This window comes from Myxocyprinus asiaticus, chromosome 10, assembly GCF_019703515.2.
Source record: "Myxocyprinus asiaticus isolate MX2 ecotype Aquarium Trade chromosome 10, UBuf_Myxa_2, whole genome shotgun sequence".
Taxonomy (NCBI): Eukaryota; Metazoa; Chordata; class Actinopteri; order Cypriniformes; family Catostomidae; genus Myxocyprinus; species Myxocyprinus asiaticus.
In genome coordinates, this window is record NC_059353.1 from 19,460,848 (window position 1) to 19,487,230 (window position 26,383).

Consider the following 26,383-nt stretch of genomic DNA (forward strand, 5'->3'; position numbering starts at 1 on the left):
TTTGATATACCTGTCCAACACGAAAAGTAGGAAAAGATTGAGTGATAAAAGAAACAAATATATCCTTGAAAGGCAAAATACACACGATTTTATATAGTCACATTTATACACTATTCACAGAATTGCACACTGGATTATAAACCAAATACAATTATAAACAGCTATCTTTATATCAACATTTTCTTGAGTCATATCAGTACAATTAATTATCCATCTGATTCTTCACTTTGAGCATTACTGTGATCCAGATCAGAAGCCCCTGATAAGGGAGGAATGAAATAAATTGCCATAATGTTTTTGGCATACACACATGGAACCTGAGAACTCCAGTTCTGATTATTAGACTGTGGCATTTCGAGTGGTTCATTGTCACACTGACATTTAGACTAGAATGTAAACAAAAATGACACAAAACATTTATTCCTTTGATCTCTACATACTGTTTTAAATATATATATAGAAAAACAATCAGTACAAGGTAGACTTAAATAATATATTAAATTATCCTCAATATTTCCACCTCATTTGCACTTGCATAAATTGGAAACCATGCAACAAGGAAAAAAAAAAAAAACAATTTTGTTTATATTCCGACACATCTTCCCTTCTCGAGTAGAGGACCATTATCTCTTAATAGCACAGAAAAGAGTTTGATTCCAGTCCAAAGTCATTGGTGTGAACAGAGGTTTGCTACATGACTGACGTGCTAAATTTCAGTTTTTGGCTTCAGTCCCCTCTGCCATGGTTTTTAAGTGAAATTTCCCACTATAATTAATGTTAATTAGAGACTGGAAATGTGGATCACTGTGGCAGGACCATGACAAAGGGTTGTTAACCGGCTGCCAGTTTCACTAAATCCACCTGTCCAATGAATTGTGCTCTCTTGAGACATCACAAATTACTCTTTGAAATTATACACAAATCTAAATTTATACACAGAGCTTTTGTGAAATGCGAAATGACTAAGGGTAATTTGTATGTGATGTCTTTGCTGAATGATTTCACCCGATTGTGCTAATCTTGACAACTGCGTACGCTCTCCACATTAAAATAGTTTCCACAATTTAGTGCTAAACAATAGTGCAACAAAAGGCCAATAAAACACACACAAACATACTAACACACACATAAACCTCACATTGAAAACAGGTGTTTCACATATATATTTTATCCTATGTAGGTGTGTGATTTATTATTTTTACAGCAAGAGATAGTGTTTTCAAAAAATTCTCCACAGCCCAATCTCAGCGGCAACTGGAAATTGTTATGAACAGGGAATGGGGTTGGAATGTGTTAAGTTTAAATATGCACATGGTAAAATTGTGCTGACACATGGCGGTGTAGATGCAGCATCATGCTAAAACAAAGTTCTAAGTTGTCATTGCAAAAAGGTGCATCAAAAATGATTAATTTATTCCATGAGTGAAAGCATCCAATTTTCAGGGGATTATCGATATAATAATTATCGAGGTAATATTTGGCTGGTCATGTGATCTCAACATGGCATCTCCATCTCATTGCATGAGCGTGTACATCATTTAAAAAAAATACTATTCTACTATTACTATTTGCTTCTGTTTAGAAAGTTAGAAGTAATCAGTAAATTTTCCGTGCTGCTGAGGGTAATTTTGACCCTGTTTTTTAGCCTGAAAATTCATGACATGCTACATAACAAATTAAGTATATGTTACAATTGGAAATTAGTAATATGTTGGTTATCAATGCAAGATCAATTGTTAGGGAGGAAATGTGCAAATTGTGACTCTTGAACTGTGATTTATAATCATGTAAAAGCTGCACTGTATTTTCAATGGTAACTAAAGGGTTAACCAGAAACTATTTTGCCATCATAACATTGTGACTGCTTTTTCACGAAAAGGCAGATGTTGAAAAACATGCAAGTATTTTAGCCTAATGCAAAACATCTGGATTTATTATAATTGCTTCAAAATCAGATGGAACACATGGTGAAAATAAGTTTAGATGTCGCAAGGTGCCAATGGGGTTGACCATGCTGTTTAAATTCTATAGAATATTACTGTAGAGGATCCAAACTTGGCTTGACTGGACCTTAACCCGTGGAAGTGTATGGTGTGTCACTGTGATAATTGTAATCTGGGCAGATTTTCTGCACCAATTTATAGTCAATGCTGTAGAATGCAATGTAGATACATATGACTTTGAAGGGCTTCGAGCAGAGCCAGGAGACGTGACTCTGGGTCGACTCTTGGTAACACACATTGGATGGGTCAAAGCTGCAATGTGAAGTCTTTTTGCTGCGGTCCGTTTTCTGATACTCGATACGGCAGTTGAAAGATTTAGAGTCTTTAGTCTCCAGGGTAGACTGCTGAGCCATCTCAAACTCCACCACCTTAGAGGGCGGCACTAGACTGACGGACACATTCCCCATGCCTGTGGAATTGTGTCGGAAATAAACACTAAACGTGCCATTTCCATGGTCCACTATCTTCCCTGTAATGAGTAGATTCAATTTCACAGTCTTGATGTTGGAGTTGAAGTCGCCCCAGCCAAACATTTTTTTAAACTTGCCCGTTTTCACGATAGGTCTGCGTTTAGTCCTGCTCTGTGTCTCATGCACATCTGTCTTGTTAGATAACCAGTCCCAGGAGTCCTCTAGGTTTTCCAAAAATGTTATTTCCCTCAGGTTGCTCTTGAACCCAGGGGATCCCCGGGCAAAGAGGCGCAGGGGGTTGAGGACGCGAGGGCTGGCACCTTTGGGGGAGGGGTTCTCCTCGTTATCAGCTTCTCCCCAGTCCACAAGCCCCACGTCTGGAATATGTACTCTTCTGCATGTAACCTTCCAGCAAAACTGAGAAAAAGAAAAAAGCAAACACATGAGAATCTATGTACCCAGAAGAAAGAAAATGACCAAATGAGACATTTTGGATATCTCAAGAGATATTTCTCCTAGACAGCAATGAGATTAAGTGGAGAGTGAATTAAAAGTCCACTTCTTCTCAGATTATTCTTCTGAGAAAAAGACCCCATTAATCTTGCATGTGTCTTACAATAACTGCTTTTCCACTCTCGGGCCAGTGCGAGCCAGAGCTATAAACTGGTTAGGTGGTAGCCGGGGCCAATAGCCTCAGGCCTTGAGACCAAAATCGATCTGCATTCCCACTATCGGTCTCGTAGCGTTGCCCTAAATCCCACCCTTAATACGCCGCCCTGGTACCATTGTCACACACCCTGCCCATTTCACAAGCAAGGGGGAAACTCATGCTGAGGAATCAGACCCTGGAGACTAGCTAGCCCTCAAAATGAACACTGATTTGAACTGTGTCCACAATTTATTTTTTAAATGTCCCGAACCTGTACCATTGTGCACTGGATACGAACATGGCAAGTTCAGCGACAATATACTTCAACACGTCTTCGTTTCGACAGGTGCTGTCGATCTGACATTGCACATTTTCATCAGCCCAAATATTCAGAAGAGCCCTGATTTCATCTACTGACCAGTATTAACAATTCTCCATTTTCTGTTGATCTGTTGAGGTTAGATGGTAGTAGCTAGATATGAAAGATTGGGAAATAAGGATCTTGGTGCTGAAACCTCTGACCTGACTCAGTGATACTCTGCCTTTGACACTGACCCTGCCACAAACCCCAGTTGGCCTTCTTTGGCCCAAGGGTAATCGGCGGGCCAGGGCGCTTAGCTGTTGGCCCCAAGGAAGCCCCGAGGAAGCACGATGAAGCCCTGGAAGTGACAGTGGGAATGCAACTGGCCCTGGCATGCACTAGCACACCATCATTTGGCCCGATAGTGGAAACGCGGCTAATATGAACTTCATTAAGTCTCTTAAGCTGTGAAAAAGCTACCTCTGAGGAACAACATTTTCCATTGGGCAATCATTTTAGGTTTAGCTCTTTTCCTTTTTCTTTCAATTGAGTTTTAAAAAAATAAAATGATGTAAACAATCTTTGCAATTTAGCCACAGATTCTTTTATCTCAAATGTTATCTGCACAGTACTACAATCTAGAATTGCTCTTAAGAGCAAATCTATTCACATATCATACTATGAAGTGTGAAAAACATAAAAATTGTATAATCAGGGGGGCCTGGGTAGCCATGAATTCATATCCAGGGCATGCTGAGTGACTCCAGCCAGGTCTCCTAAGTAACCAAACTGGCCCAGTTATTAGGGAGGGTAGAGTCATATGGGGTAACCTCCTCGTGGTTGCTGTAATATGGTTCACTCTCGGCGGGGTGCGTGGTGAGTTGTGCGTGGATGCCGCAGAGAATAGCGTGAAGCCTCCAAATGTGCCATGTCTCCGCGTTAACACGCTCAACAAGCCATGTGATAAGATGCGCGGATTGACGGTCTCAGATGCGGAGGCAACTGAGATTTGTCCTCCGCCACCCAGATTGACGCGAGTCACTACGCCACCACGAGGACTTAGAGCACATTGGGAATTGGGAGAGAAAAAGGGGAGAAAATACACACACAAAAGAAAATTATAATCAGAATTAATTACAGATAGTTGCTGACCAATCATAATTGACAATCCTCTGTGATGTTTGTCTTGGTATTATAATAGAATGTATCTTTTAGGTTTTACAAATATTAAACTGATCTGTGTTTTGATCCGACTTTTTTTTTTTTTTTTTTGGTAAACAAAATTATTCCTGCAATACACTGCAGTGCTGATCCTATGTGCCAAATAACCTTTTTGCTCCAGGAGTGAGTTCTGGTCCACTTAATATAATGAATGAATGAATGAATGAATGTTACATTTGTATAGCGCTTTTCTGACACTACACTCAAAGCGCTTTTCACAGTGAACAGGGGACTCTTCTAAACCACCACCAGTATGCAGCATCCACCTGGATGATGCGATGGCAGCCATAGTGCACCAGTATTCTCACCACACACCAGCTATTGGTGGAGAGGAGAGAGTGGAGTGATAGAGCCAATTCATGTATGGGGATTATTAAAGATAAAGTCTTAATCATTTGTAGAAATAAGCCAAACTAGTTTTGCTGGTAATTAGCGCAGACTGCCATCCTGAGGCACAGCTGAGAGGATCATTTGCTGAAGCAGATGTGAAAGTAGGGCTGTTTGAAATCACACAGATGAGCAACCCTGTATTTTTTCTATAATTACTAATTTTGCTGTAAGCTTAACAGTAGCATATGAGAACTCTGTCAGCAAAGGCCTACAATCATGAAGACATTATCCTCTAATAGTCTATAGCTTTTTCTGATAGTTGCATCAGTATTTTAGCGCCTGTGCCTTCTAATAGTATGTTTAAAATCATATGTATACATAACATTTCTGATTGTCTGTGTGAACCTTTAGATGGGTGTACAATGTTGTTGTTACATGGTGTAATGCCTCAAAAACATCATGCACACCATTATAAATGATGCAAACAGCAAATAGTAGCCCAGTTACTTCAAAGTTCCTTGCATAATGTGAAATCAATGTGTCTCCCATGGATTGACAGAGCTGTTAATCTATCATTCTTCACAAAGCTTAATTAGGACAATACCTCCACGTAAAAACTGACAGAGAGAGAGAATGCAGTGTACATGTTAATAAGAAGCATATGGGTTGCAATGAAAGCAGCAGATGCCACTTTCCAGCATATGAGTAGTAGCTGAACGATATGGGTTTTTCAATGGCCAATACCGATACTGATAACTAGTGGGGTGGCCGGTGGCTGAAACATATGTTATATAAGCTAATGCTTAGTTGCAGTAATTGAGATGTACACATGTACTCTGTAATTAAACAAACATTTTCAAACTATATTTACTTATTCACTAGAATAATTAATAATGCAAAAACGGCATTATCCATTGATATTGGCAGCTGGTAGATTTTGAAACTGACAGGGCAAGCTAACACTTCTGTAAATCGGCAAGGCAGGCATGGTCATCAGCTGAAGAATAAAATCTGCCAATTTATCAGCCTGGCCGATATATCGGTCTATAACTACCTCTGGCAATCTCATAAGCGAGGCATCACCATAGCGACTTTTTGCCTGCACCATGAAAACTTCATGGACAATGGTCTCTCTTCAATTTGGAGGATTTCGTCACCGGCTCAGCAATCTTCGAATATTGTTGCATGTTTAACCACAATATGTTTTATCATAATTTAAAATAGATTAGTTTAGTTACATTATAAATGTCGATATTTTAGGTACTCTAACCCAAACCCTAAACCTAACCACTTTTCAACATTACATAACAGATAACATGCAGATAAATTTACTGTCTAAATGATTTAGTTACATTACACTATTATACAGACATTTTTGAACATTTAACCTCACCCCTACACCTAAACCTAACCAATTCTCAACAATATGAAAGACGTAACAAGCAGATTAATGTAGTCACAATAATTTATTCCAGGAACAGAGTGAAACAAATGGCTGTAATCGCTGAATATCTTCCTCTCCGTGAAGGCTGTCACATCTCATTCAAAAGATACATCCGCAGACGATTAAAAGAAACCTCTTAAGTTAAGAAAACCCTTAGTGACAATATACTTACAATTATAACCAAGGGCCATGGCTTTTTGCATTTCACAATAGAGCACAACAGTTTGTTTCCTGAAGTAAACATTCCATAATTTTCTTTCCATAGACTTATTTATTTTCAATGATAACTTATAAACCTTTAAAGACAGACCTACCTTGAGCTCCAAGGAATTCATGTAAACAACTATATTACCTATGGTCCAGCAGAGAAAGCTTCACCAATCAGAGAACCGTGGCCAATAAAGACAGCAAAATGTGCCTTGGAGCGACCTTCTATGACATCATTCGCAATGCTTCATGGGATTGTAATCCGAACATTCAGTAAAGATAGTAAGTACACAGTCATGTACCTTTGTGTTTTTGTCTGATTTTCAAATACTTTTTTGCCTCAAAACAAAGTTTGTGATGTTGTGATTTACATCGGAGCTGGTTGGTTTGGTTCATGGCTTATCTCTTTTATGAAAGAATCTATAAAATGTCTATGGGAAAAATTAATGGGAAAAATACTTCTGGAACCCAGACGGCTGAATAAGTGGACGGGAACTGTTGCGCTGTATTGGTCACAAGACATGCGAAAGCCAATGGCATATGACATTTTTTGAAATATGCAGGCTTAAATTTAGATCTGTTCCTCATACAAAGCCATCACACAGCCTCAAAGGGCCCAGAATACAGCACGCACAATTTTTATGATGCTTTTCTTGTTTTTTTGTGCTGCATCTCGGAAATTCTGTAAACTCCCTACGTTAAACAAAATAAAAATGTAATAATAAAGCAATGAGTTAATGATGACAGAACATTCAATTAATATAATAAAAAATGTAGCCTTACAGTAAGATATTTAAATCCTCTGAAATCAGTTGAATAAGGCACCAGAGTGACATTTAAAAGCAACCTAATCTCATAGAATGACAATACTATAACTACATTTTTGCGAACTGAGTTTTAGGTGCTGCTTTCTAAGTTTTGCTGCAGTTTCCTGGTGAAATTAACACTAGAGGCACTACAACAACTGTGAGTTTTATTCACTCTCACACAAATCACGGGTACTATGGCTGTTTAGGATTTTATAAACACTTATTCTCTGCTCTATTACTCACACCCTGCTATGTTATTATATCAAAACACTTTAAAGATACATTTTAACGCTTGTATTACAGACCCACCTACATTTATACACTTATTCCAGTGTGATTAACTTTCCATGGCAGCTCACCTGATACAGAAGTGTAGGAGTATGGACTCAGAGATCAAACCTCGAGCCCAGCCAAGGACGCTTGAAATGAAAGTGTCTTATTTATCTTTTAAAACACTATTGGTTAAGTTTAGGTTACAGTTTTAGGTTAGTGAGGTACGCTTCACTCATTAAAACATCCATCTATTAATCTTAAAAACTTTGTCTCATTACAACATCATTTCACTGGGAAACTGCAGCCAAATGTGTAATGAAGCACGCAATTTTGGTTTACAAAAGTGTTGCCATTGTTACGTACATTTAATAAGATCAGACTGTTTTGAATACGGACCAAGGGTGACATAAGGTTGATGCAGGCAAAAAGTGCCTATAGGAACTGAGAGTGTGTTAGCCTCTGAGAATCCACTGAACAAAGTGTTGCCAAAGAATGTAGATAACATTCAATGCAGAAATGCAGAAAAAAGGTTTTGTAAGAAGAGCAAGAGAGATTTTGGTCTGCCGTGAAACATTTATTCACTTTGAGTCCCACTGGTCTGTACAATGTTCGGTAAAACAGAATCCTCATATCTCTGTCTAGCTCTTGGTTGTAAGTCGCTTTATTTTTCATTTGGCAGACTCTCAATGACTTGACAAGAGAAGATGAATACTGCTCACATTTAGAGAAAATGTGATGAGAGACAACTTCAGGTAAAGCAGGAAGGAAATGATAATGCTAATGTGGAAGCAGTTAAAGGATGATGAACAACTGGGGAAATTGCTGTGACAAGTGGAGGGATCACAGGCAAAATAAAACGCTTTACTACCTGGAGAGGAAAACTTGAAAGGTTGTGCTGACAATCAGTCCCAATCCTTTCCCTCAGTCCCCCACTGTCTCTCTCCATTTCTTACATATAGAGTAGCTGTAATTCTACACATGTTTGGTAATATGTTTGATGTCTAACTCAAGGGGCGGATTGAAGCTGTGACTTTGGTAGAAGGAAAATCATGCAAGGTTTGCTAAGGGGAACTTTAATTAAGACTTTAAACTACAATACTGTCCTGGAGGGTTGAATCAGAGTAATAGACATATGTACGGCCTTTCATTTTTGTCTTTCACAAGCAGCATTTACATAGTCTAAAAAAATGATTTAAAAGTATTATGACACAAAATGTATGAATTTCATTGCATTAGATGACAAAATTTTAAACCAAGTTGATTATGATGATAGACCCTTTCTCAGAACCAACTTTACTTTTCTTCAACAATTCCACAATTACTTTTAACCAACTGGCCCGATGTTATTTTTACAGTAGTACCAACCAAGGGAGTACTACTATGACATATATATACTTTACAATTTAAATAACATATAATTTTTCCCATTAACTATTTGTTTACTTTTGTACAATAAAACATTGTGATACTGAAGCTGAAGATCACTGGTCTAACCAACTTAGCAGACACTTAACATCAAAGCAGACCCTAAATTGCATAGATCTCTGATAAATATCTGTTGATGTATTTGATATTAATAATTTGATAATGTATTGTACAAAGTGTCAGTCAGAAGCGTCATGCCTATTAAGAGTGCGGGGGCACGTGCTCCCTTTTTGAATGGTTTATTTAAACTTCCAAAAACTTATTTTTACGGTATCTTCTATAATTAAATGAAATGGTTATTGCATGTACAAAATATGCCTGAGGCAGAAATCTTTATTCACATGTTTAAATTTTGTCATTTAAAATCCAATCGAGTCACATATGTTCCGCTATACACAGCATCCAGGGCTGCTTCAGAGATCGTGTTCACGGGGAAGGTCCAGCACCATGGGAAAGTGCGGTGTTATGGTAAAATCAAACTAATTTATTGCATCAACTTCAGTGTAGTTAACATTTGCCAACTATGCCTGATCTCTGTGGAACAGTCAATCAGTTTTTTTATAGTCTAATATAGAATATGTTTATGTTTTCTTCTGATCGGTCGCTGTTCATTTACTTTAGTGCTGAAATGCATTTGACAGGTTTAGCAAACATCTGAAAATATAATAGTTATTAAAAAAAGTGAGTGTTTCCCATGATTTACAGAAAGGGGGTGGGTGGGGGTTTCAGCTGGATTAGGGTTGTGGTTGCTGACCTTGGTGCCCCCTCAAAAAAAATAGGTGCATGACGCTCCTGGTGTCAGTCACCGATAACAAAAGCTAGCCCATTTTTGTAGTGACAGCATCATAATAAGACATCCACAAAGTGAGAGATGAATCAGTCTAGACGTTCATCTTTAATGAGCATTATGGAGCAAGCTGTCTGCCAGTCCCTGGGGTGGACTTATCTTTTATGGCTTGACATAAAGGTAATTGCCATGGTGACCAGAACTAGCCCTCTAGAAAGTTATTAAGAAGTCAGGGACATCTCAGTGGCGGATCATGGATGAGGATGCTGTTAAAATGCATTTGCTTCGCCTGGCAATACCATCCCTCTGATGGCTGTGATGGTTCTCCAGCCCCGCGGTTTGAATCTGTTTGTACGTCAGACCTGCACGTTCTTGTCATTTATTTTCCATTTCTCTTTCTTGTTCTGTCTCAGTTTTTCTCAGCCCCACAGATTGTTTGCTCAACATGGGAGTGAAGTTGTAATTTGTAGCTCATTTTGGAGAATTTACTTCCTTTTTTCCATTCTACATTCTGCCTTAGTTTAATTTGAGCTTTTTGATCTTAATGCATAGTTCAAGTTGGATAGCATTCTTTTTTAGTATTTATGGGGTTTTGCCTTTAATGTGCAAGACAGTACATAGCAAACAGGAAAGTGAGAGATGGGGAAATGGGATCAGGACATGAAACATGTCAGATTCAAACCTGAACGGCTGTTATGTGTCATGAGCATGTGCATTTCCCACTGTACCATAGCTACAAGAGGGATGATCTCCTCAGATCACCTTAACCTCAACTCTCTGACTGTCTTCTCAAACAAAATACAGCAAGAGTAAAAATTATTGTACTTATTAGAACACATTTTTTCTAGGTGATGGGGCCGTCATTAATATGGAGAATAAGCACATAAAAAACTGGGTCCTAACTAGCGTTATGATCGCAAGACAGATCATTTTAAGGGGTTGGAAGTCAGCTGGAGCGCCCCCATTTCAGGAGTGGTGTTCAGAGATGGGCAGGGTGGCAGCTTTTGAAGAGGGGTCATCCAGAAGACTAGGGAATTTAGACTTGTTTGTGGGGAAATGGGGCAAATATCTGGCTTTTTTGGAGGGCTCTTGGGGAGGGACAGTGGAGAGAGAGGTGTAGTGGATGTTTGTGATTATTATATATATATATATATATATATATATATATATATATATATATATATATATATATATTGATTCTGTTTGTATATGTTTTGCTTTTCTTTGGTTAATAGATGAAATAATAAAATAAAAAAAAATAAAACAAATTTCAGCCAGTACATCCTATTATAAAGCAACTTATTGCTTTTATACAAGAGTTACTACATGCTACAAATGTTAAGGACAACATTTCCCTTCAAAAAAATGTTGTTTTTTTTTAAAGAAAATTAATTAATTCACGTTTTTGTTCAAATATAGTTCCTGACATAAAAGAACAGATAATATATGCACCCCTGACGCCAATGTAAGTATTAACATCCGCTACTTAGATATGTTTAGTCTAGTAACATATACTATTATAAAATACACATGTTAACATTTAAAGTATATAATGACATATTCAGTTTAGGGTTGATCCGATACAAAATTTTGGCTTTGGTATGATACCAGCCCTGGTACCTCTATACTAAATCGATACTTAGTAAACAAATAAATAGCCTCAGATTTCTGATAAAATTACATAGAAAATTACTTTATTGAAAGAACTCCATAACGTTTTGCAGTTACAAATTCTGAATTTTCCATTAAAATTTTTCTGGATTCCATGTTTTATATTTTAAATATATGTTATTATCAAAACAGTGTTAAAATGAACACATAAAGTTTTAATCAAATGAAAATATAATAATTAATTGTCATCAAAAATTGCTATTTTATTTTTGGTCAGATGAAATGCTACACAACAGAGCTTCCCAGTGTTCATGCTTTAAAGCGTGATGATATTCGGTTCACTTGCTTTTGTGATATTGCTTACAAAATTACTATTATTACTATTATTATACAATGTGTAAAAAAAAGTAAATTATTGTTATTAGTAGTATTATTATTGTTACTTCTTTGAATATTTTTTTTTTTTTTTTTACACTAGTAATATTTTTTCTGTCATAATGTCTTCAATTTTATGCATCCATTTGAGTAGAGTTTTTATTTTGGTGGAACTTTTATTTAGGCGGACCTTTGAGTCCTTCCTGTTTTTGACGGTTGTTTTTAACAAGCTCCCCATTCCAAATTAAATTCTGAAATACTTGCGAGCTTAAATTTCTTGCATTCAAATCCACCTGGGAAGTTCGTACTTACGAGGTCAGGAATCATATATAATATGTGATTTTTAATCGGAAAGAATGAACCGGTTTTTGCATATTTCTTTCTTTTTCACTTACTTAGCGAAGGCAGGTAGCTTTATTAAATTAATGCTTTAACTGCCTACTTTATCATTCTTGTGCAGCCTCATATAATAAGCAGAAATGTAGTTTTGTTGCAAACGTTTGTTGTGCATTAATCAGCTAATTGAGTCTTATTCCTTGGCATCATTATTCTTCATGAACAGAGCAAAAAATGCATGCAAACTAAACTGCACTGTCAAAATCCTCAAGTAAAACTGAATTATTACCAATAACAATTTACTTCTGCCATGATTCTTAAATTCGACACCCCCAATTCGTAAAGTTGGGGCACAAAGAAAATTCAGATTTTCCCACTAGTAATTTTTGTGGTGGTGTTCATGTGCATTCATCTCGTAAATACAGTCATTCCGACATGACTTGAACGCACTATCAGAGCTGCACCGGAGAAGGAGTTTATGTGAGTGTTCACAGCTGCTAATACACTAAACACACACACATTATGAGCATCACACGCGATATCTTTCTTTCTTTCTGTCTCTCTCTCTCTCTCTCTCTCCTTCATTCTGTAGCTTGCATCATATGTAGACTGTACATTATTTAATGACATCCTTTTGCTGTTTAATGATCACACCTGGCCATTTCGAGATTTGAATTTGATTAATTGTCAAATTGTCACTGATTTCATCTTAAAAATGTCACATCCTGTAAAATGTTGTTAATAGCAACATACTGTAGTACGATACGAGAATTAGCAACAAGATGATTTCGTACCATTTTTAAATTTTTTGGTATTGCGATATTTCATTAGTATCGGTACCGTGCAACCCTAATTCAGTTAGTTTCACATTCCAACTGGATACTTAATTTTTATGTATGTTGAGCCTATGTATATATTATGTTCCTATTTATTTAAAATAGACGCCTCTTAGAGGTCTGACGTCACACACTGTCTGTCTTAGTTCACTTGGGATGGGGAGAAGAGGAAAACGTCACATGGCCGATTTGAAGTTGCAAAAGTACAAATATACACATAATTCTCCATACCACTTCTCTGACATCTAAGCCACATTTTTTGTTGTTTTGTCTGTTTCTACCATACTTTTGGGGTGCAAATAGCTCCGCTCTTTGGTCAGTGTTATTAAAGGAATAGTTCAACCAAAAATGAAAATTCTCTCATTATTTACTCACCCTCATGCCATCCCAGATGTGTATGACTTTCTTTCTTCTGCAGAACACAAATTAAGATTATTTGAAGAATTTCTTCAATTTTTTGGTCCATACAGTGCATGGTCCACCAAGTGGATTGGTGCCAAAATGTTGGAGCTCCAAAAATCACATAAATCAGCATAAAAGTAATTCACACGACATGGTTAAATCAATGTCTTTAGAAGCGATAACAAAACAGATCAATATTAATGATATTTTTTACTATAAATTCTACTCCCTGCTCAGTCAATCTCCACTTTAACTTTCACGTTCACATTCTTGTTATTTTGATGATTCACATTCTTCATGCATATGCCCCCTACTGGGCAGGAAGAAGAAATTCTAGCAAAAATGTACTTAAATTTTTTTTGTTTCTCACCCACACCTATCATATCGCTTCTGAAGATACTGATTTAACCACTGGAGTCATATGGATTACTTTTGTGCTGCCTTTATGTGCTTTTTAGAGCATCAACATTTTGGCACCCATTTACTTGTATTGTATGGACCTACAGAGCTGAAATATTCTTTTAAAAACCTTAATTTGTGTTCTGCAGAAGAAAGTAAGTCACACATCTGGGATGGCATGAGGGTGAGTAAATTATGAGAGAACTTTCATTTTTGAACTTATTCATTTAACACTCTGAATTTTTAAAGCTATTGTACTATGCACATATAAGAGTGTTTTTTTTTTTTGTGTGTGTGTGTTTTTTTAGCAAAGTCACGCCTAATTCAACAAGACTGCAGTTGCTTGTTAAACAGTACTGAACATGGCATGATTTATCAGGGAAAGATACAGCAACCGCTTCTCTAATAGATCAGTCCAGCTCCCCATTCCTCCCCAAAGTCTGCTTCTGAACCCTACTACAAAGACCCTGTCTTTCCCCCTCTCTCTCTCTGTCTTTTTATACCTACAGTATCTTTGTCTCTCTCTTTCTCTCTCCCCACTGTTTCTCCTCTGTGGTGTTACAGGGCATTTCATTTGTAATGATTCACACAAAGAGTAGTTTCAAGAGAAAGGCCCCAAAGGCCTGGAGGAGGCAGGTGGGGCCTGAGTCTAAACATGGCCACAGAATAGATTGCTACCCTGATGGGTGAAACAGCCTCACACCCGAAAGCCATCACTCCTAATCAAGAGCTGGCCTGCTAACAAATGGCAGGTGTTTAGTGGAGAGGGTGATAGGGAGAATCCTCACCCTCAGTCAGGACTGATCTCTGCACTATTTGCTGTGCTGCATGTCTAATGCCATATAATCCCCCCATCATTAGCAACTGACCCTTACAACACCGAACACTCATGCATGGCTGTGTCAGTCACCAGAACCTTAAATCATCTAGTCAGAATTGTAGAAAATAGCTGCTCACTGTCTTGGAGGTATGGTTTCTTTCAATATTTTGCAATTAAATAATGCAAGCCAAATTAAATGCATGCTTGAAAAATGTGAATTTTAATAAAAAAAATTAAAAAAATGAAATAGTATTTGGACACGTAAGCCAATTGCATTAGATAAAGAAGTATCGAACCAATGAACACCCTTCTTTGCCATTTTTGTAATTACTTGGCAATCACATTTTCTGTGTTGATTTTGAGGGTAAATCTGCAGAATTGTTCGGTTCTTCAGAGTTGAGAGTACTACACCCTTATTGGTAGCTGAAAGCAACAAGTAATTACTCAAAATATTTAAAAGAACAAAAACGCAGGGGTGGGGATGTGTAGAACTTTATGAATGACAGATGTCACAATTCTGTGGTTGAAGTCGGCATGTAACATATTTCTGAGTGAAATGCCTTATCGAACATAAAACAAAATGTAGGGCAAGGACTTGATTTTATCCATCGGTTGTTGACTGGATTACTAGTCAACACACAGACACAAACACCTTTTTTCACTGTGCCCCACTAACTTCAGAACCAAACGATGATCTAACTGACAACATTAATCTATGACCAGCCCACAAACGCACACAGCATATCGCACTCTTTGCTTACGATGAGGATGGATCCCAATGAAGACGAATGAGAAACAAGCGAGATCATCACAATATTTCAGCGTTTTGAATCACAATACACTAAATATAAAGGGGAAAAAAGAACACTAACTCGTGCTATGAATCCCAAGATAACTGTATTAAAAAATAAGAATAAACTCTAAACGCATCTGTTGTATACAATAGTGATCACATCTGGAAGCATTCAGGCATGAAATGTCTCGAACGAATAACTGTTTATTCCTCCTCCTCCGAAATTAAAATTTAATCCAGCGGGCCCAAGGATTTTGAGAGGGAAACTGTCAAAAATACACCTCTTCATCTCTGCATTAGCTGCTTTGACGGCTGGTTTGTTCAAATGACTCTTGAAACACGGACGGAATTGCGGAATCCAGTCATAAAAACGGAATTAACTTAAAACGTGCAATGTCACGGAATTTGACATGGATTAAATTAATGTAGAAATGCACAATTAATCAAATTAATAAATGTCCTAGTGCAGTGATTCTCAAACCTGTCCTGGAGACCCCTAAACACTACACTTTTTGGATATCTCCTCTCCTCAATCAAACTCACCTGATTCAACTCATCAGCTCGTTAGTGGAGACTCCAAGACTTAAATTGGGTGTGTCAGAAAAGGGCGACATGAAAAATGTGCAGTGCTGGGGGGCCTCCAGGACCAGTTTGAGAACCACTATCCTAGTGTGGTGATTAAACCACAACAGGTTGAGATTTCATTAAACGAATAGCCTGCATGAGTTGTGTGTTCAATAGTAAGTAAATGTGAGAAGTCACTGCTTATACACTAACTGCATCATTAACGTCAGGTGCGCTCTGTGTTAATAACAAAGAACAGATTACTTTATTCACTGTGAAGTGCGTAGCACATGCAGACTGTATATTTATTTAATTAAATCATAGCCTTTTGCGGTTTAATAAGCACATTAGCCCATAAAGCGAACTGCTTTTCGGTTTTCTGGCAAAACGGCAAAATAAAAGCTCCACTTACCTGGATGCATGAAACTGAAAAAATTTGACAGAACTATATTTCTTCTGTATAGTAAAATGTAATATTTAATGCAGTAATAGTAATAATAATGATAATAATAATAATAATGTATCAATAATAATTACATTACATAATTACATAATTATATTTAAGCAATATCTCAAGCAAGAGTTTCATCACTGCTTTCATAAATACTGTGATGCTCTATTGTACAGCAATGTACGTATATGACCAAAATAACAATAATAATAATAATAATAATAATAATAATAAAAACTAAAATTTTGGGTTTTGTATTGTGCTGTGAGGATCAGTATAGATGCTCTTCATTTAATAAAAAATAATGCAATGGTATGTTAAAAAGTAATCGTTCTGTTTTAATTTGATTAAAATTCAATGAATTAATTTGATCTACTTTTGGAACTATTTTTGCAGTACTTTTAACCAACTGCTCTAAAGGTGCTTTTTAGTGGATGTAAAGTATGTAAATTTCCCCCAAGGTCCCCTAGCAAAGTAATTACAGGTGTAATATGGACATCTTCCACTAATGTTTGACAACCAGAATGTGTCCAGACCACTTTTTGTCTTCATTTTGAACACTATCAACTGTATTGTTTTATACTTTAAGACCTAACAAACTTATTTTTTTATTATTTGCTTGAAAGGTTGTTATTTCATTCTTGAAAATAAATGGCACTTGCTCTTATATTTTTTGATCTAGTGCATTCAGAAATGTAAGAATTAAAATACCTTTTGGGGCCACTGTATAAACTACAGTATTGACTAAATATATATTTAAAAAAATCCTTCAGACTTGTAGGATCAAGCTTTTGTGAAGCAGCTGGCGAAACAATACATCAAAAAGCATCAAAGGCCAACATAAAGAGAGTTAGACAAGGTGTTTTTGTACTGCATTATACATCATAATCTGATGCCAAGGAGGACCGTTAGGTGAGGAGTGATTCTCTCCCCTTTAATACCTGTCAGTTTGGTTCTTTGTTTCACAGTCTGTTGATGGAGCTATCATCCCATTAACACCTCCACAATCCCATTATACCCATCTGATCTTTGTTCCTACAAATGCATTTTACATTACCTCAGCATGAACAACAGCTATGATCACAAGATTTACATGCAAAAACAACAAAGGAGAGAAAATATCTACATGCATAAAAAAAAAAAAAAAAGTAGTTCACCACTTTAGACTTGCTCATTGAAAACACTTCTGGTGTTCTGTTTGAAAAGGTGCATTGTAAACCTCCTTAATTTCATTTTTTGCTTTGGATGAAGATCATTCAGACGTAAGTAGTGGGAACTACGCTTGTGAAGCATATGTAGCCAGTCTTTCCTCTTTCAGTGCAGTGTTAGAACTGACAGTACAGATGTCTCTGTTCTTTGATTTGGAATGAATCCTTACTGTTTTTAGATATATTGGTCTCTTTTGAAGACAATGAAGCGGCAGCAAAAAAGTCTTTTTTGGTTTCTTGTAGAGATGATGGGTTCATCAGAGCAAAAGGGCTGACAACACTACATCAGAGTGACAGAATGAAAGAGGAAGGGATGAACTAAAAAAGAGGGATAGATGTTGAAAATATTATAATGGCAATGATGACATTTAAACTATTTAATCTTCTACTGTTCTTTAAGTTGCTTATTGGGGTGTTTGTAAAGCACTTATTCTTAAAGCTACTTTGGAACAATATGAATTGTGAAAAGGACTTAATTGAACTGAACTGAACAATGATTCATTGAAAGGGTTTTTTTGTTGTTTTTTTTAATCACTTTCTTCAATGGAAAACACAAGGAGATTAGGTACTAGAATGACTCAGTAACTTTAAAATGTCTCCTTTTGTTGCACAGCATAAAGAAAGTCTTACGAATTTGGAAGGACATGGGAGTGAGTAAATGACGACAGAGCTTTTATTTTTTGGGGTAAACTTTACCTTTAAGTGTAGTATGTTTCAATGTTATGCAGCAATGTAAATGGTCTAGTTGACATTGTTACTCACACAGCTGATTTTGTGGGTAACAAAGACTTTGAAAATCAAATGAGTAAAATAAATAAATGACCTCAGGTTGACAAGTACATGGCCACAGCTAATAAATTACCTGCAAACATGTCAACCTCTGTCATGCAAACTAGGCACCAACACATCGATCACGATAGTAAGCTTGAAATATACAGACTTATCCTTCAGTCCTGGAACATTCCAATAGCCCATTTTCAATCATATAAATGTAAAAGCATTGATCTTATATCTTAGGTAATGGCATTACATCCATGAAAGAAAAAATAATAAAAGATAAATTTAGAGAAATTATATAAACTTTGTGTTGTCTATGTGTGAAACAAACAGAGTTTGGGTTCATTATTAGATATTAAAACCTGTTTCCGAGTAACAATCTGCAGTTAAAAGTAACGGATGTTCCAAAACAACAACTAACTCTTTTTTTGTAATTTATTTTGATTGATTTCTAAAGAATAGAATTAAAACTAATAATGGAATTCCATTTTAATGTAAACATTTAAAACTTAACAATCAGGAGATATATATCCAAGGCCCAAAATTCTTATTTATTAATTATTTATTAAATCTAAAATAAAAATAATAATATTAATTCCGAATGTTGGAGTGGTGAGAAATACTCTCCCATCCACAAACACACACAGCCCACTGACTTTGATCACCATGTTTCCCTATAACAATAATCTCTGCGATCTGCAGTAACAGTTTTATTTCAGTTTGGTTTTTACATTGTTTATTGCAGCTAATCAAATCCAACTTGTCCATCATTATTCATTCACAATAAATGTGTCTAGAAGTTTAGATATTTTATGTCATTATATTTAATGAAAGAACACATGTGGTTTAATAAAAACAACTGTAATAATAAAATGCAAATTTATGACTGCATGTAAATGGCACCTGCTCTTGGGGATCTACGATGTTAATTTCCTGTATTTTACCTCATGAAATTAACAAACATGAGAAACAGAAGCCTCATTCTATAGCCAATGTCCATGCTTGTAGCGGTAAATGTCACAGACAACATTGTTTATGAGGGATTACTGAGGCCAGGCTTCTGGAAAGCAACAATGACCCCAATATAGACACAGATACACATCACTGGTGTATAAGCCCTGCACTGATAATGCCAATCTAGAGCGAAATGCTCATATTTACAGACGCACTCAGTGAAATCCTCATGTAATCTCTCCCAAAGGAATTTCTGGGTTACTGGACCTACAAACACATATCACAACTGCATTCTGGCACTCCTATTTTCCTCTCATTTGGTGTCCTCAGTCCAATTCTGAGAGCCCAATGTACGTTCCCCCCTAACATGGCAAATCCATCGAGGGGTTGATGTGAAGACTCGGGCTGCAGCAGGTTCTGCAGAATATAAACAGAGTTTTTATTGTCCGGAGGTATGGGTGTGTGAAAGAGATGAGGGCCTTATCACAGCCCAGCAGCTCTGTAATTCGCCTCTGTGATACAGCACCAGAGCGGAGAACCTTACACGGCTGGCACAATCCAAAGACGGATTAGTTTTTCTGACATAAGCTTCCTGAAAACTAATCAATCAGGCCATGCGGTATTATCAGAGGCATAAGATTAAAGCGTGGCTCCTAATCCTAGCACTGTAAATTTTAGTAAATTCTCAACCGCTAGTTTTCCTCTAGTAAATAAATAATGAAATCAAACCTAAATGCGCACAAAGAGAGGGGGAGCGCTGGACAACCTCACGATAGGGAATTCACTGAGAATCATTATTCAGGCTTTAAATTTGCTCTCCATAAACCATTTAAGTCTGTGTATTCAAATGTGCCCTCTGAGTAAAGAAACATGTCTTCTGAGGAAGACGTTCAAACGAAATATCAGTGAGAAAATGACAGAAATTAGAGACATTTCTCTTAAAATAAATTACGGTAGACACCATGTTCTAATTTATGCAAATGAAAATGAGGCTGTGTGGGACAGACATTGTACAGGGACAGTACAATCTATTCAATGAGTTGTACCATTGTGTACCTTGGCATCAACAGCAGATGCAACACTAAAATTTCCAGTGGACCAAAAATTCTGGAAAACATACATTTTGAAAATTAGACATGACATTGGACCTTAAGACAGAACAACCTATTGAACAGACTGTACATCTATCCCTCACAGTCTTGTTTTGGCATCTATCCTGACTTGGTCTGTTGATTGACATTAAGTTTCTTGTGTAGTGTCAACATAGAGGCACTCTGTAAAACCTTTAGCACAGATTGATGGCCATTACGCTCTTTTGCTGCACGAACAAGCGCAAAAGCACAACGGAGAGTGACTGAGGGGGTGTGAAAGATAGAAGCGCTCTGGCAGCAAAGGCCAACTGTGCTGGACTACAGCCATGCAGAGAACAATCATTATACAAAGATGAGAAATGAAAGAAAATGCAATTAAACAGTAGAGTCGTGGGCTAGTTCTCAAGTGGATTTAGTGATGATCACATTGTTCTCCATCCTGCTATCAGAGAAGGAATTCAGCAGATGTCATGGAATGAATAGTTACTAGTGTGAAGGCTCTGACCCTCTTATCTGTCCCCTGGGAGCAGCACAGATGCTGGGCTACTTCTCCAGTATGTGTGTGTGTGTGTGTGTGTGTGTGTGTGTTAGAGAGATAGATAGAGGGAGAAAGAGAGAGAGAGAGTGAGAGAGAGAGAGAGAGAGACTGTAGGGACTCCTTTGGCAGAATGCCTTTGGAGGATAATACAAAGGTAAGGATGTACTCATAGACAGAAAGCCATTCCCACTGGTACTTTTTCTCAAAAGTCTCATAATTTCGTTTTTTTTTTCTTTTTTCCTGCTATCCATCCCGCATGTTGTGCATTTAATGAAGCATTTCTTGCGATATCTGACCTAAATGTATTTTAGTAACAAAAACAGCACACATTTTCAAAGTGGTGTCCTGAGAAATTTAACATTTTAGAAATAAATTTGTTGTCACAATCACTTGGAAATGTTTGTCATGTTTCATTTACTGTTAAGAAAATTAACTGCATTCTGAATTGCTAACAATTCAACAACGTATGGTCTCCATTGCATAGTTTAATAAAATTAAGGTATATGCACTCAATTGTCCTGGTAATTATAATTTGTAATGTGTCATTAAAAGTATACTGTTCTATGACACCACTGTCTTCCTTAATTTCAATGCAAATAATGACACTGTGTAAAAGAAAAAAAAGTTGCAGACAAAAACTGAAAACAAGTTGGTATACTGTATGTGTCTTTCTCTTTTCTACAGCTTCTTAATTAAAATGAAAATAAATACAACAAACATAAGAAAGGCTTTTCATAAAGATTGGATGATCCGCCACAATGATACAGTAACTATAGTTAACCTAAATATAATAATATGGAGTTACATTTGTTAAACTAATAATAGTTCTACACAGTAGCCTACTGTACATGCTTGGTTGTTTCAAATTGCTTAAAGTTTGCACATAACTGCACACGTTTCTTGAAATCTGAAAATGTAAAGGATGGTACTCACCTTGTGCAAACAGAACAGAAGCAAAACAGCTGAAAGCATTTGCATCTTGACTACAGAAAATTGTCTTCAGCTCTTACTTAAGGTGGGAGAGGAAAATATCCAGTTCATAGAGTTTAGGACAACAATGTGCCATTGCCTTCAACTACCTGAATTAGAAAAGAAAAAAATGAATGCATTTATCAATAAACTATTGTCGTAAGAGTTGAATAGCATCATAAACATATACAGTATATTATTTGCTTACCCTTGGCAAGAGGTGTTGGTCATGTTGAAGAGTGAGGTTAACCAGCAGGATTTCTGACGGTCCCACAGGCGTCAGAGATATTGATAAATGTTGAACTCGGGACAGGAGAGCCTTGTTTTAAGAATAGGTTTGTATTGGAAAGTAGTGTCCGAGTGACTGTTCGATAGATCGACGGAATGCAGCGATGCCTCACGAAACGCGTCGAGTCCAATCAGTGTGAAGAAAGGAAGCTTGATTGATGCGGCTCCTCGTTCCTCGTGCACGATACGGGCCGCCTGGTCTTCTTGTTTATCGCAGTTTGTTCTGATTAAAGTTTCCTAAAGCCCCCAGGTAGAGTACATCTTTACAAAAAGCTCAGCATCTTAGTTTGTTCGTCTTGTAGTGTGATTTGCGAATGTGTGCTGTGCATGTGTGTGGTTATATGAGAATCCCTCTTTGAAGTGCTCTTCAGATTTAGCGCCTGTGAGGGACTCAGTATTTAGCTAGACGTCAAGTTTTTAACCCATTGTAGACCTGTGTCTGCCTTTTTTCTCTTTTCAGATGTTAATGAGTAAATAAGGAAATTAATACTGACAACGCAACAAATGTATTCACCGTTAAGTTAGATTTGTTAGTTATCACGCGACAATAAAAACAACATACCTATACAGCCTTTAGAAATATCGAAATAAAGATATATTTTTAGCATTTAGCATATAATTAATTTGTTCTACTTCATGATAAATATAGTAGACCTATTAGACAATAGCACTGGAGAGATGGAAGTACGTAGAGGCACATACTTTATTGATGCCTATCTGAAAGTAAGTGCCGCAATCCGAAAAAGTGCACAAAATGACAGCTACACACACACAGAGAGAGAAAAAAAACTTAAAGCGTGCAATGAGACGTGCAATGAAACATGTGTTTGCATTACTGGAGTAATATATGCAATTAAATTGTGAGCGGTGCAACATCACTGCGTTGAACTTGCAATGCGCGAAGATAAATGTGTCAATAGCACCACCACGTGTCTAAAACCCCCCTTCAAAAATACTTACTGAGCGCTATTATATTGCATATTCAGTTAAATAACAGTTTCCAACAATCTGGAAAGCCAAGTGATTGTAATCCTATAGTCTTGCATATGTCAACTTTATGAATATTTTCTACTTTATGAACCCTGTATTCAGTAATAGGCTCATTCTATAATTTAGGGTGCATTCAATGTTCATTGATGATAATCATATATTTTCTAACCATTGTCTTTGGCTATATCCCATTTTATCCATTAATGGAAAGCATGTTATAATATCACACAAATATTTTGTGCACCCCATGTTTCGTTTGGCTTGAAATTGCCATGATGTTTCTTAATTGACAGTTCTTGCATTGTCCGTTTTTGAAGTGAGTGGGTCTTAAGTTCAAAATAATGAGAAAAAAATACAATAAAAATGTAAAGTCATCATTATCTATATTGTATTTATTTTTTTTAATTCTAAACACTTCAGAAAAATAGTAATTTTTTTAGATTGAGTTTGGCATTTTAATAAAGAAAATATCTTATTTTACTCATGTCCACAAAAGTTCTGTCAACTATGTTACTAAACAAACACACCCCACTCCCGCAACTAAAAATGGTGTATCCCAAAACCATGTGACCAGCATCATGTCATGTCATTTTCCTCTGTGGGGGACATTTTGAACACATAATGGCGAGTGTCCTTTGATTTATTTCAGTATTTTAACTAAAATAGCATATTGTCAAGGAATATATTAGTTTACGATCAGCTATGTTGAGTACATTGTTATGGTTTGCAATAGTTTTATGATTTTAACTAAAATATATTTTCAGATTTTAGGTTAACCTGATCAAGAAAATGACATGTGGTTGGCCAGGCAAGGCCTACCATTGGAATTATGAGTCAAAATGAGGGAATGCCAACCATGTTATATGTCAACTAAGGTACCATATATGATATGAAACATTTTATTGGCTCTAGTGACCATGCTGAAAATCTAGCATGAATATCTTCAAAAACATACAATTCTTAAAATTACTTTAAAATAATTACTGCACATATGGTAGAATAGACAAAAGAATCCATAATTATGCATGTTACTTGAAGTGTAGTATTTAATCAGTGTCTTTAATGGCATATAGTTTGTCTGTAACATAGTTGACAAACTCACTAGGGAAAACATCCTTTCCCTTACAGAGACTGTATTTATGTCCATTGCCAAAGGTGATTTTTAGTAGGCTATAAAACAGCCACAACATCAGACATAATACACAAATTTACAGCTATACCCACACCCAGTAAGATTAAACTGTAGACAGTGCAAAAAATTGCAAGCATGCAATGATACATGTCTTCTGTATATGCAGTACTGGAGATATACAGGATGCAGTTTAACCATGAGCAGTGCAACATTAATGCAGTGAATGGTCTTACAACTCAAGGATAAATGTGTCAATAGCACCACCACGTGTCACTATGATGCACACGGCAATTCACAATTCCATGCAACAAAATGCACAAATGTTTTGTAAGTTCACAATACAGTGCACAAATACACAGTACTTGTTTAAAAAAAATGCATGCACACACAAACATTTCAGAGGTGTCATAAACGGGTGAAGAGCCTTGGTACTTTTGGAACATGCAAATTCATTTTTGCAACCATTGCTTTTGAATGACTGAAAAAAAGCATCCACCTCACACTTATGAATAATATGTAGAGGTACCATTGTTATATGTATTCAAATCTAGTGAAAATCTAACACATCTATGTCACATCCATGTGATGTTCACTCAATGTTAATTCCAAATCTGTTAGATGTGTTTTTTGTTTTGTTTTTGTTTTTTGTTTTTTAAATAGAAATAAATGTGCTTTCATTGGCCTCAGTCATGTGCAACTCAACCATATTTGTCAAGTTGGGTCAACAGTTAGCCCCTGCTGGTATGTGCCGTAACAACACAATTGTGTGCACTACAAGCTTTTGTCTCCATTGACGGGCATTCAAAAGTAGCAGACGAAATCAAAACATGTCAGAACTGAAAAACCAAAACTGTGTAATGAATAGGATAGTCTTGACTGAAATATTTGCATTCAGCAGGGGTAAATTGCGTATCATTGTCCTGTAAATACCCATACTAAAAACATTCTATTTAGTCTGCTGATGACTTGATAGCTGGCTGGTATAGGAGAACAATTTCATTGTCACGGGAGTAGTAGTTTACAACTATCATGTAAATCTTACCATTCAGCTTGCATAGATCTGCTGCTACAGTATTTTGCACCATCAACCAGTAGGCCAAGAGGTAGTAATTAGGAGTTCTTTCCTTTGGGTGGGTTTGTGAGCTCTGTAAAAGATGCACGTTGAGATTTTTCTTAATGCTTTAATTTGTGATTTCACAAAATTTCATAGCTGTGTGGAGACAGACTGCTGTGGTGCTCTAGATAAAGAACATTTCCTCTCTCGCTTATGCCAGACTCTGGGAAGTATAATACTGGAAAGTTTTTAGGGTGAGGATTCAGAGTGAAAAGAACCATTTCACGTCAAACAGGCATGTGGTATTGACAGGTTGGTTTACAAGCAAAATAAATATATAATTAACATAATATATAAACTCTATATTTAATCCACATATATAATAAATAAACTGAACATACTGAACAAACAGAATATGCTCTGTATTAGGGATGTCCTGGTACAATGTTTTGAGTACGAGTACCAATACTTCTTTTTTGGTACTCACCGATAACAGTTACGAAAACAGTTTTTTATTTTATTATTCCTGAAATTCATCATCAAAATGGTGTTTAAATAAATGTTGTCATTAAAATTTTATTTTAAAATAAAAATAATAACATTTTAAAGCTTTTATTTTGAAGTGTTTTTGAGTTGCTATGACTGTAGCTTCTCAATCTGGAAAAAACAGTCGCTACACGACTCAAAGTGATTATTAAAATGCAAAAGGCTAAAAAGTAAATTAGCGCTATCCTAGCTGTCATCTGCTATAAACAGAGCATGCAGTGCTCTTGATGGTGTGATTTTTCATGAGATAGATTATCCCTTTTCCAAAGAGCACCAGCAGATATTGACTTGATATCCAAGAAGCACTCGTTGCATTTTTGTTGCTCATGATGGTGTTTTCCGTGTATGAGTCAAGGAGCTCTAAAAGGTATGAGCTAGTGCTGTTGACAG

The 26,383-nt window shown here is 36.6% G+C and overlaps 1 protein-coding gene across 1 annotated transcript; it reads right to left on the minus strand.

Annotated features, from left to right (window-relative positions):
• Window positions 1-22,586, minus strand: nxph2a (neurexophilin 2a). Its single transcript, XM_051707983.1, has 3 exons — window positions 22,192-22,586; window positions 21,948-22,093; window positions 1-2,830 (listed from the first exon to the last, which is right to left on the minus strand). The coding sequence occupies exons 2-3, from the start codon at window positions 21,990-21,992 to the stop codon at window positions 2,072-2,074; spliced, it is 804 nt and encodes a 267-aa protein (XP_051563943.1). The 5' UTR covers window positions 21,993-22,093; window positions 22,192-22,586; the 3' UTR covers window positions 1-2,071.
• Between the last annotated feature and the right edge of the window lie 3,797 nt (window positions 22,587-26,383).

Excerpts from the sequence above, each read along its gene's own strand:
- nxph2a (XM_051707983.1), bottom strand. The coding sequence starts at position 21,992 with ATGCAAATGCTTTCAGCTGTTTTGCTTCTGTTCTGTTTGCACAAG. Across the intron at positions 2,831-21,947 it reads TTCTGTTCTGTTTGCACAAG|TTTTGCTGGAAGGTTACATG; the intron begins GTGAGTACCATC and ends TCTTTTTCTCAG.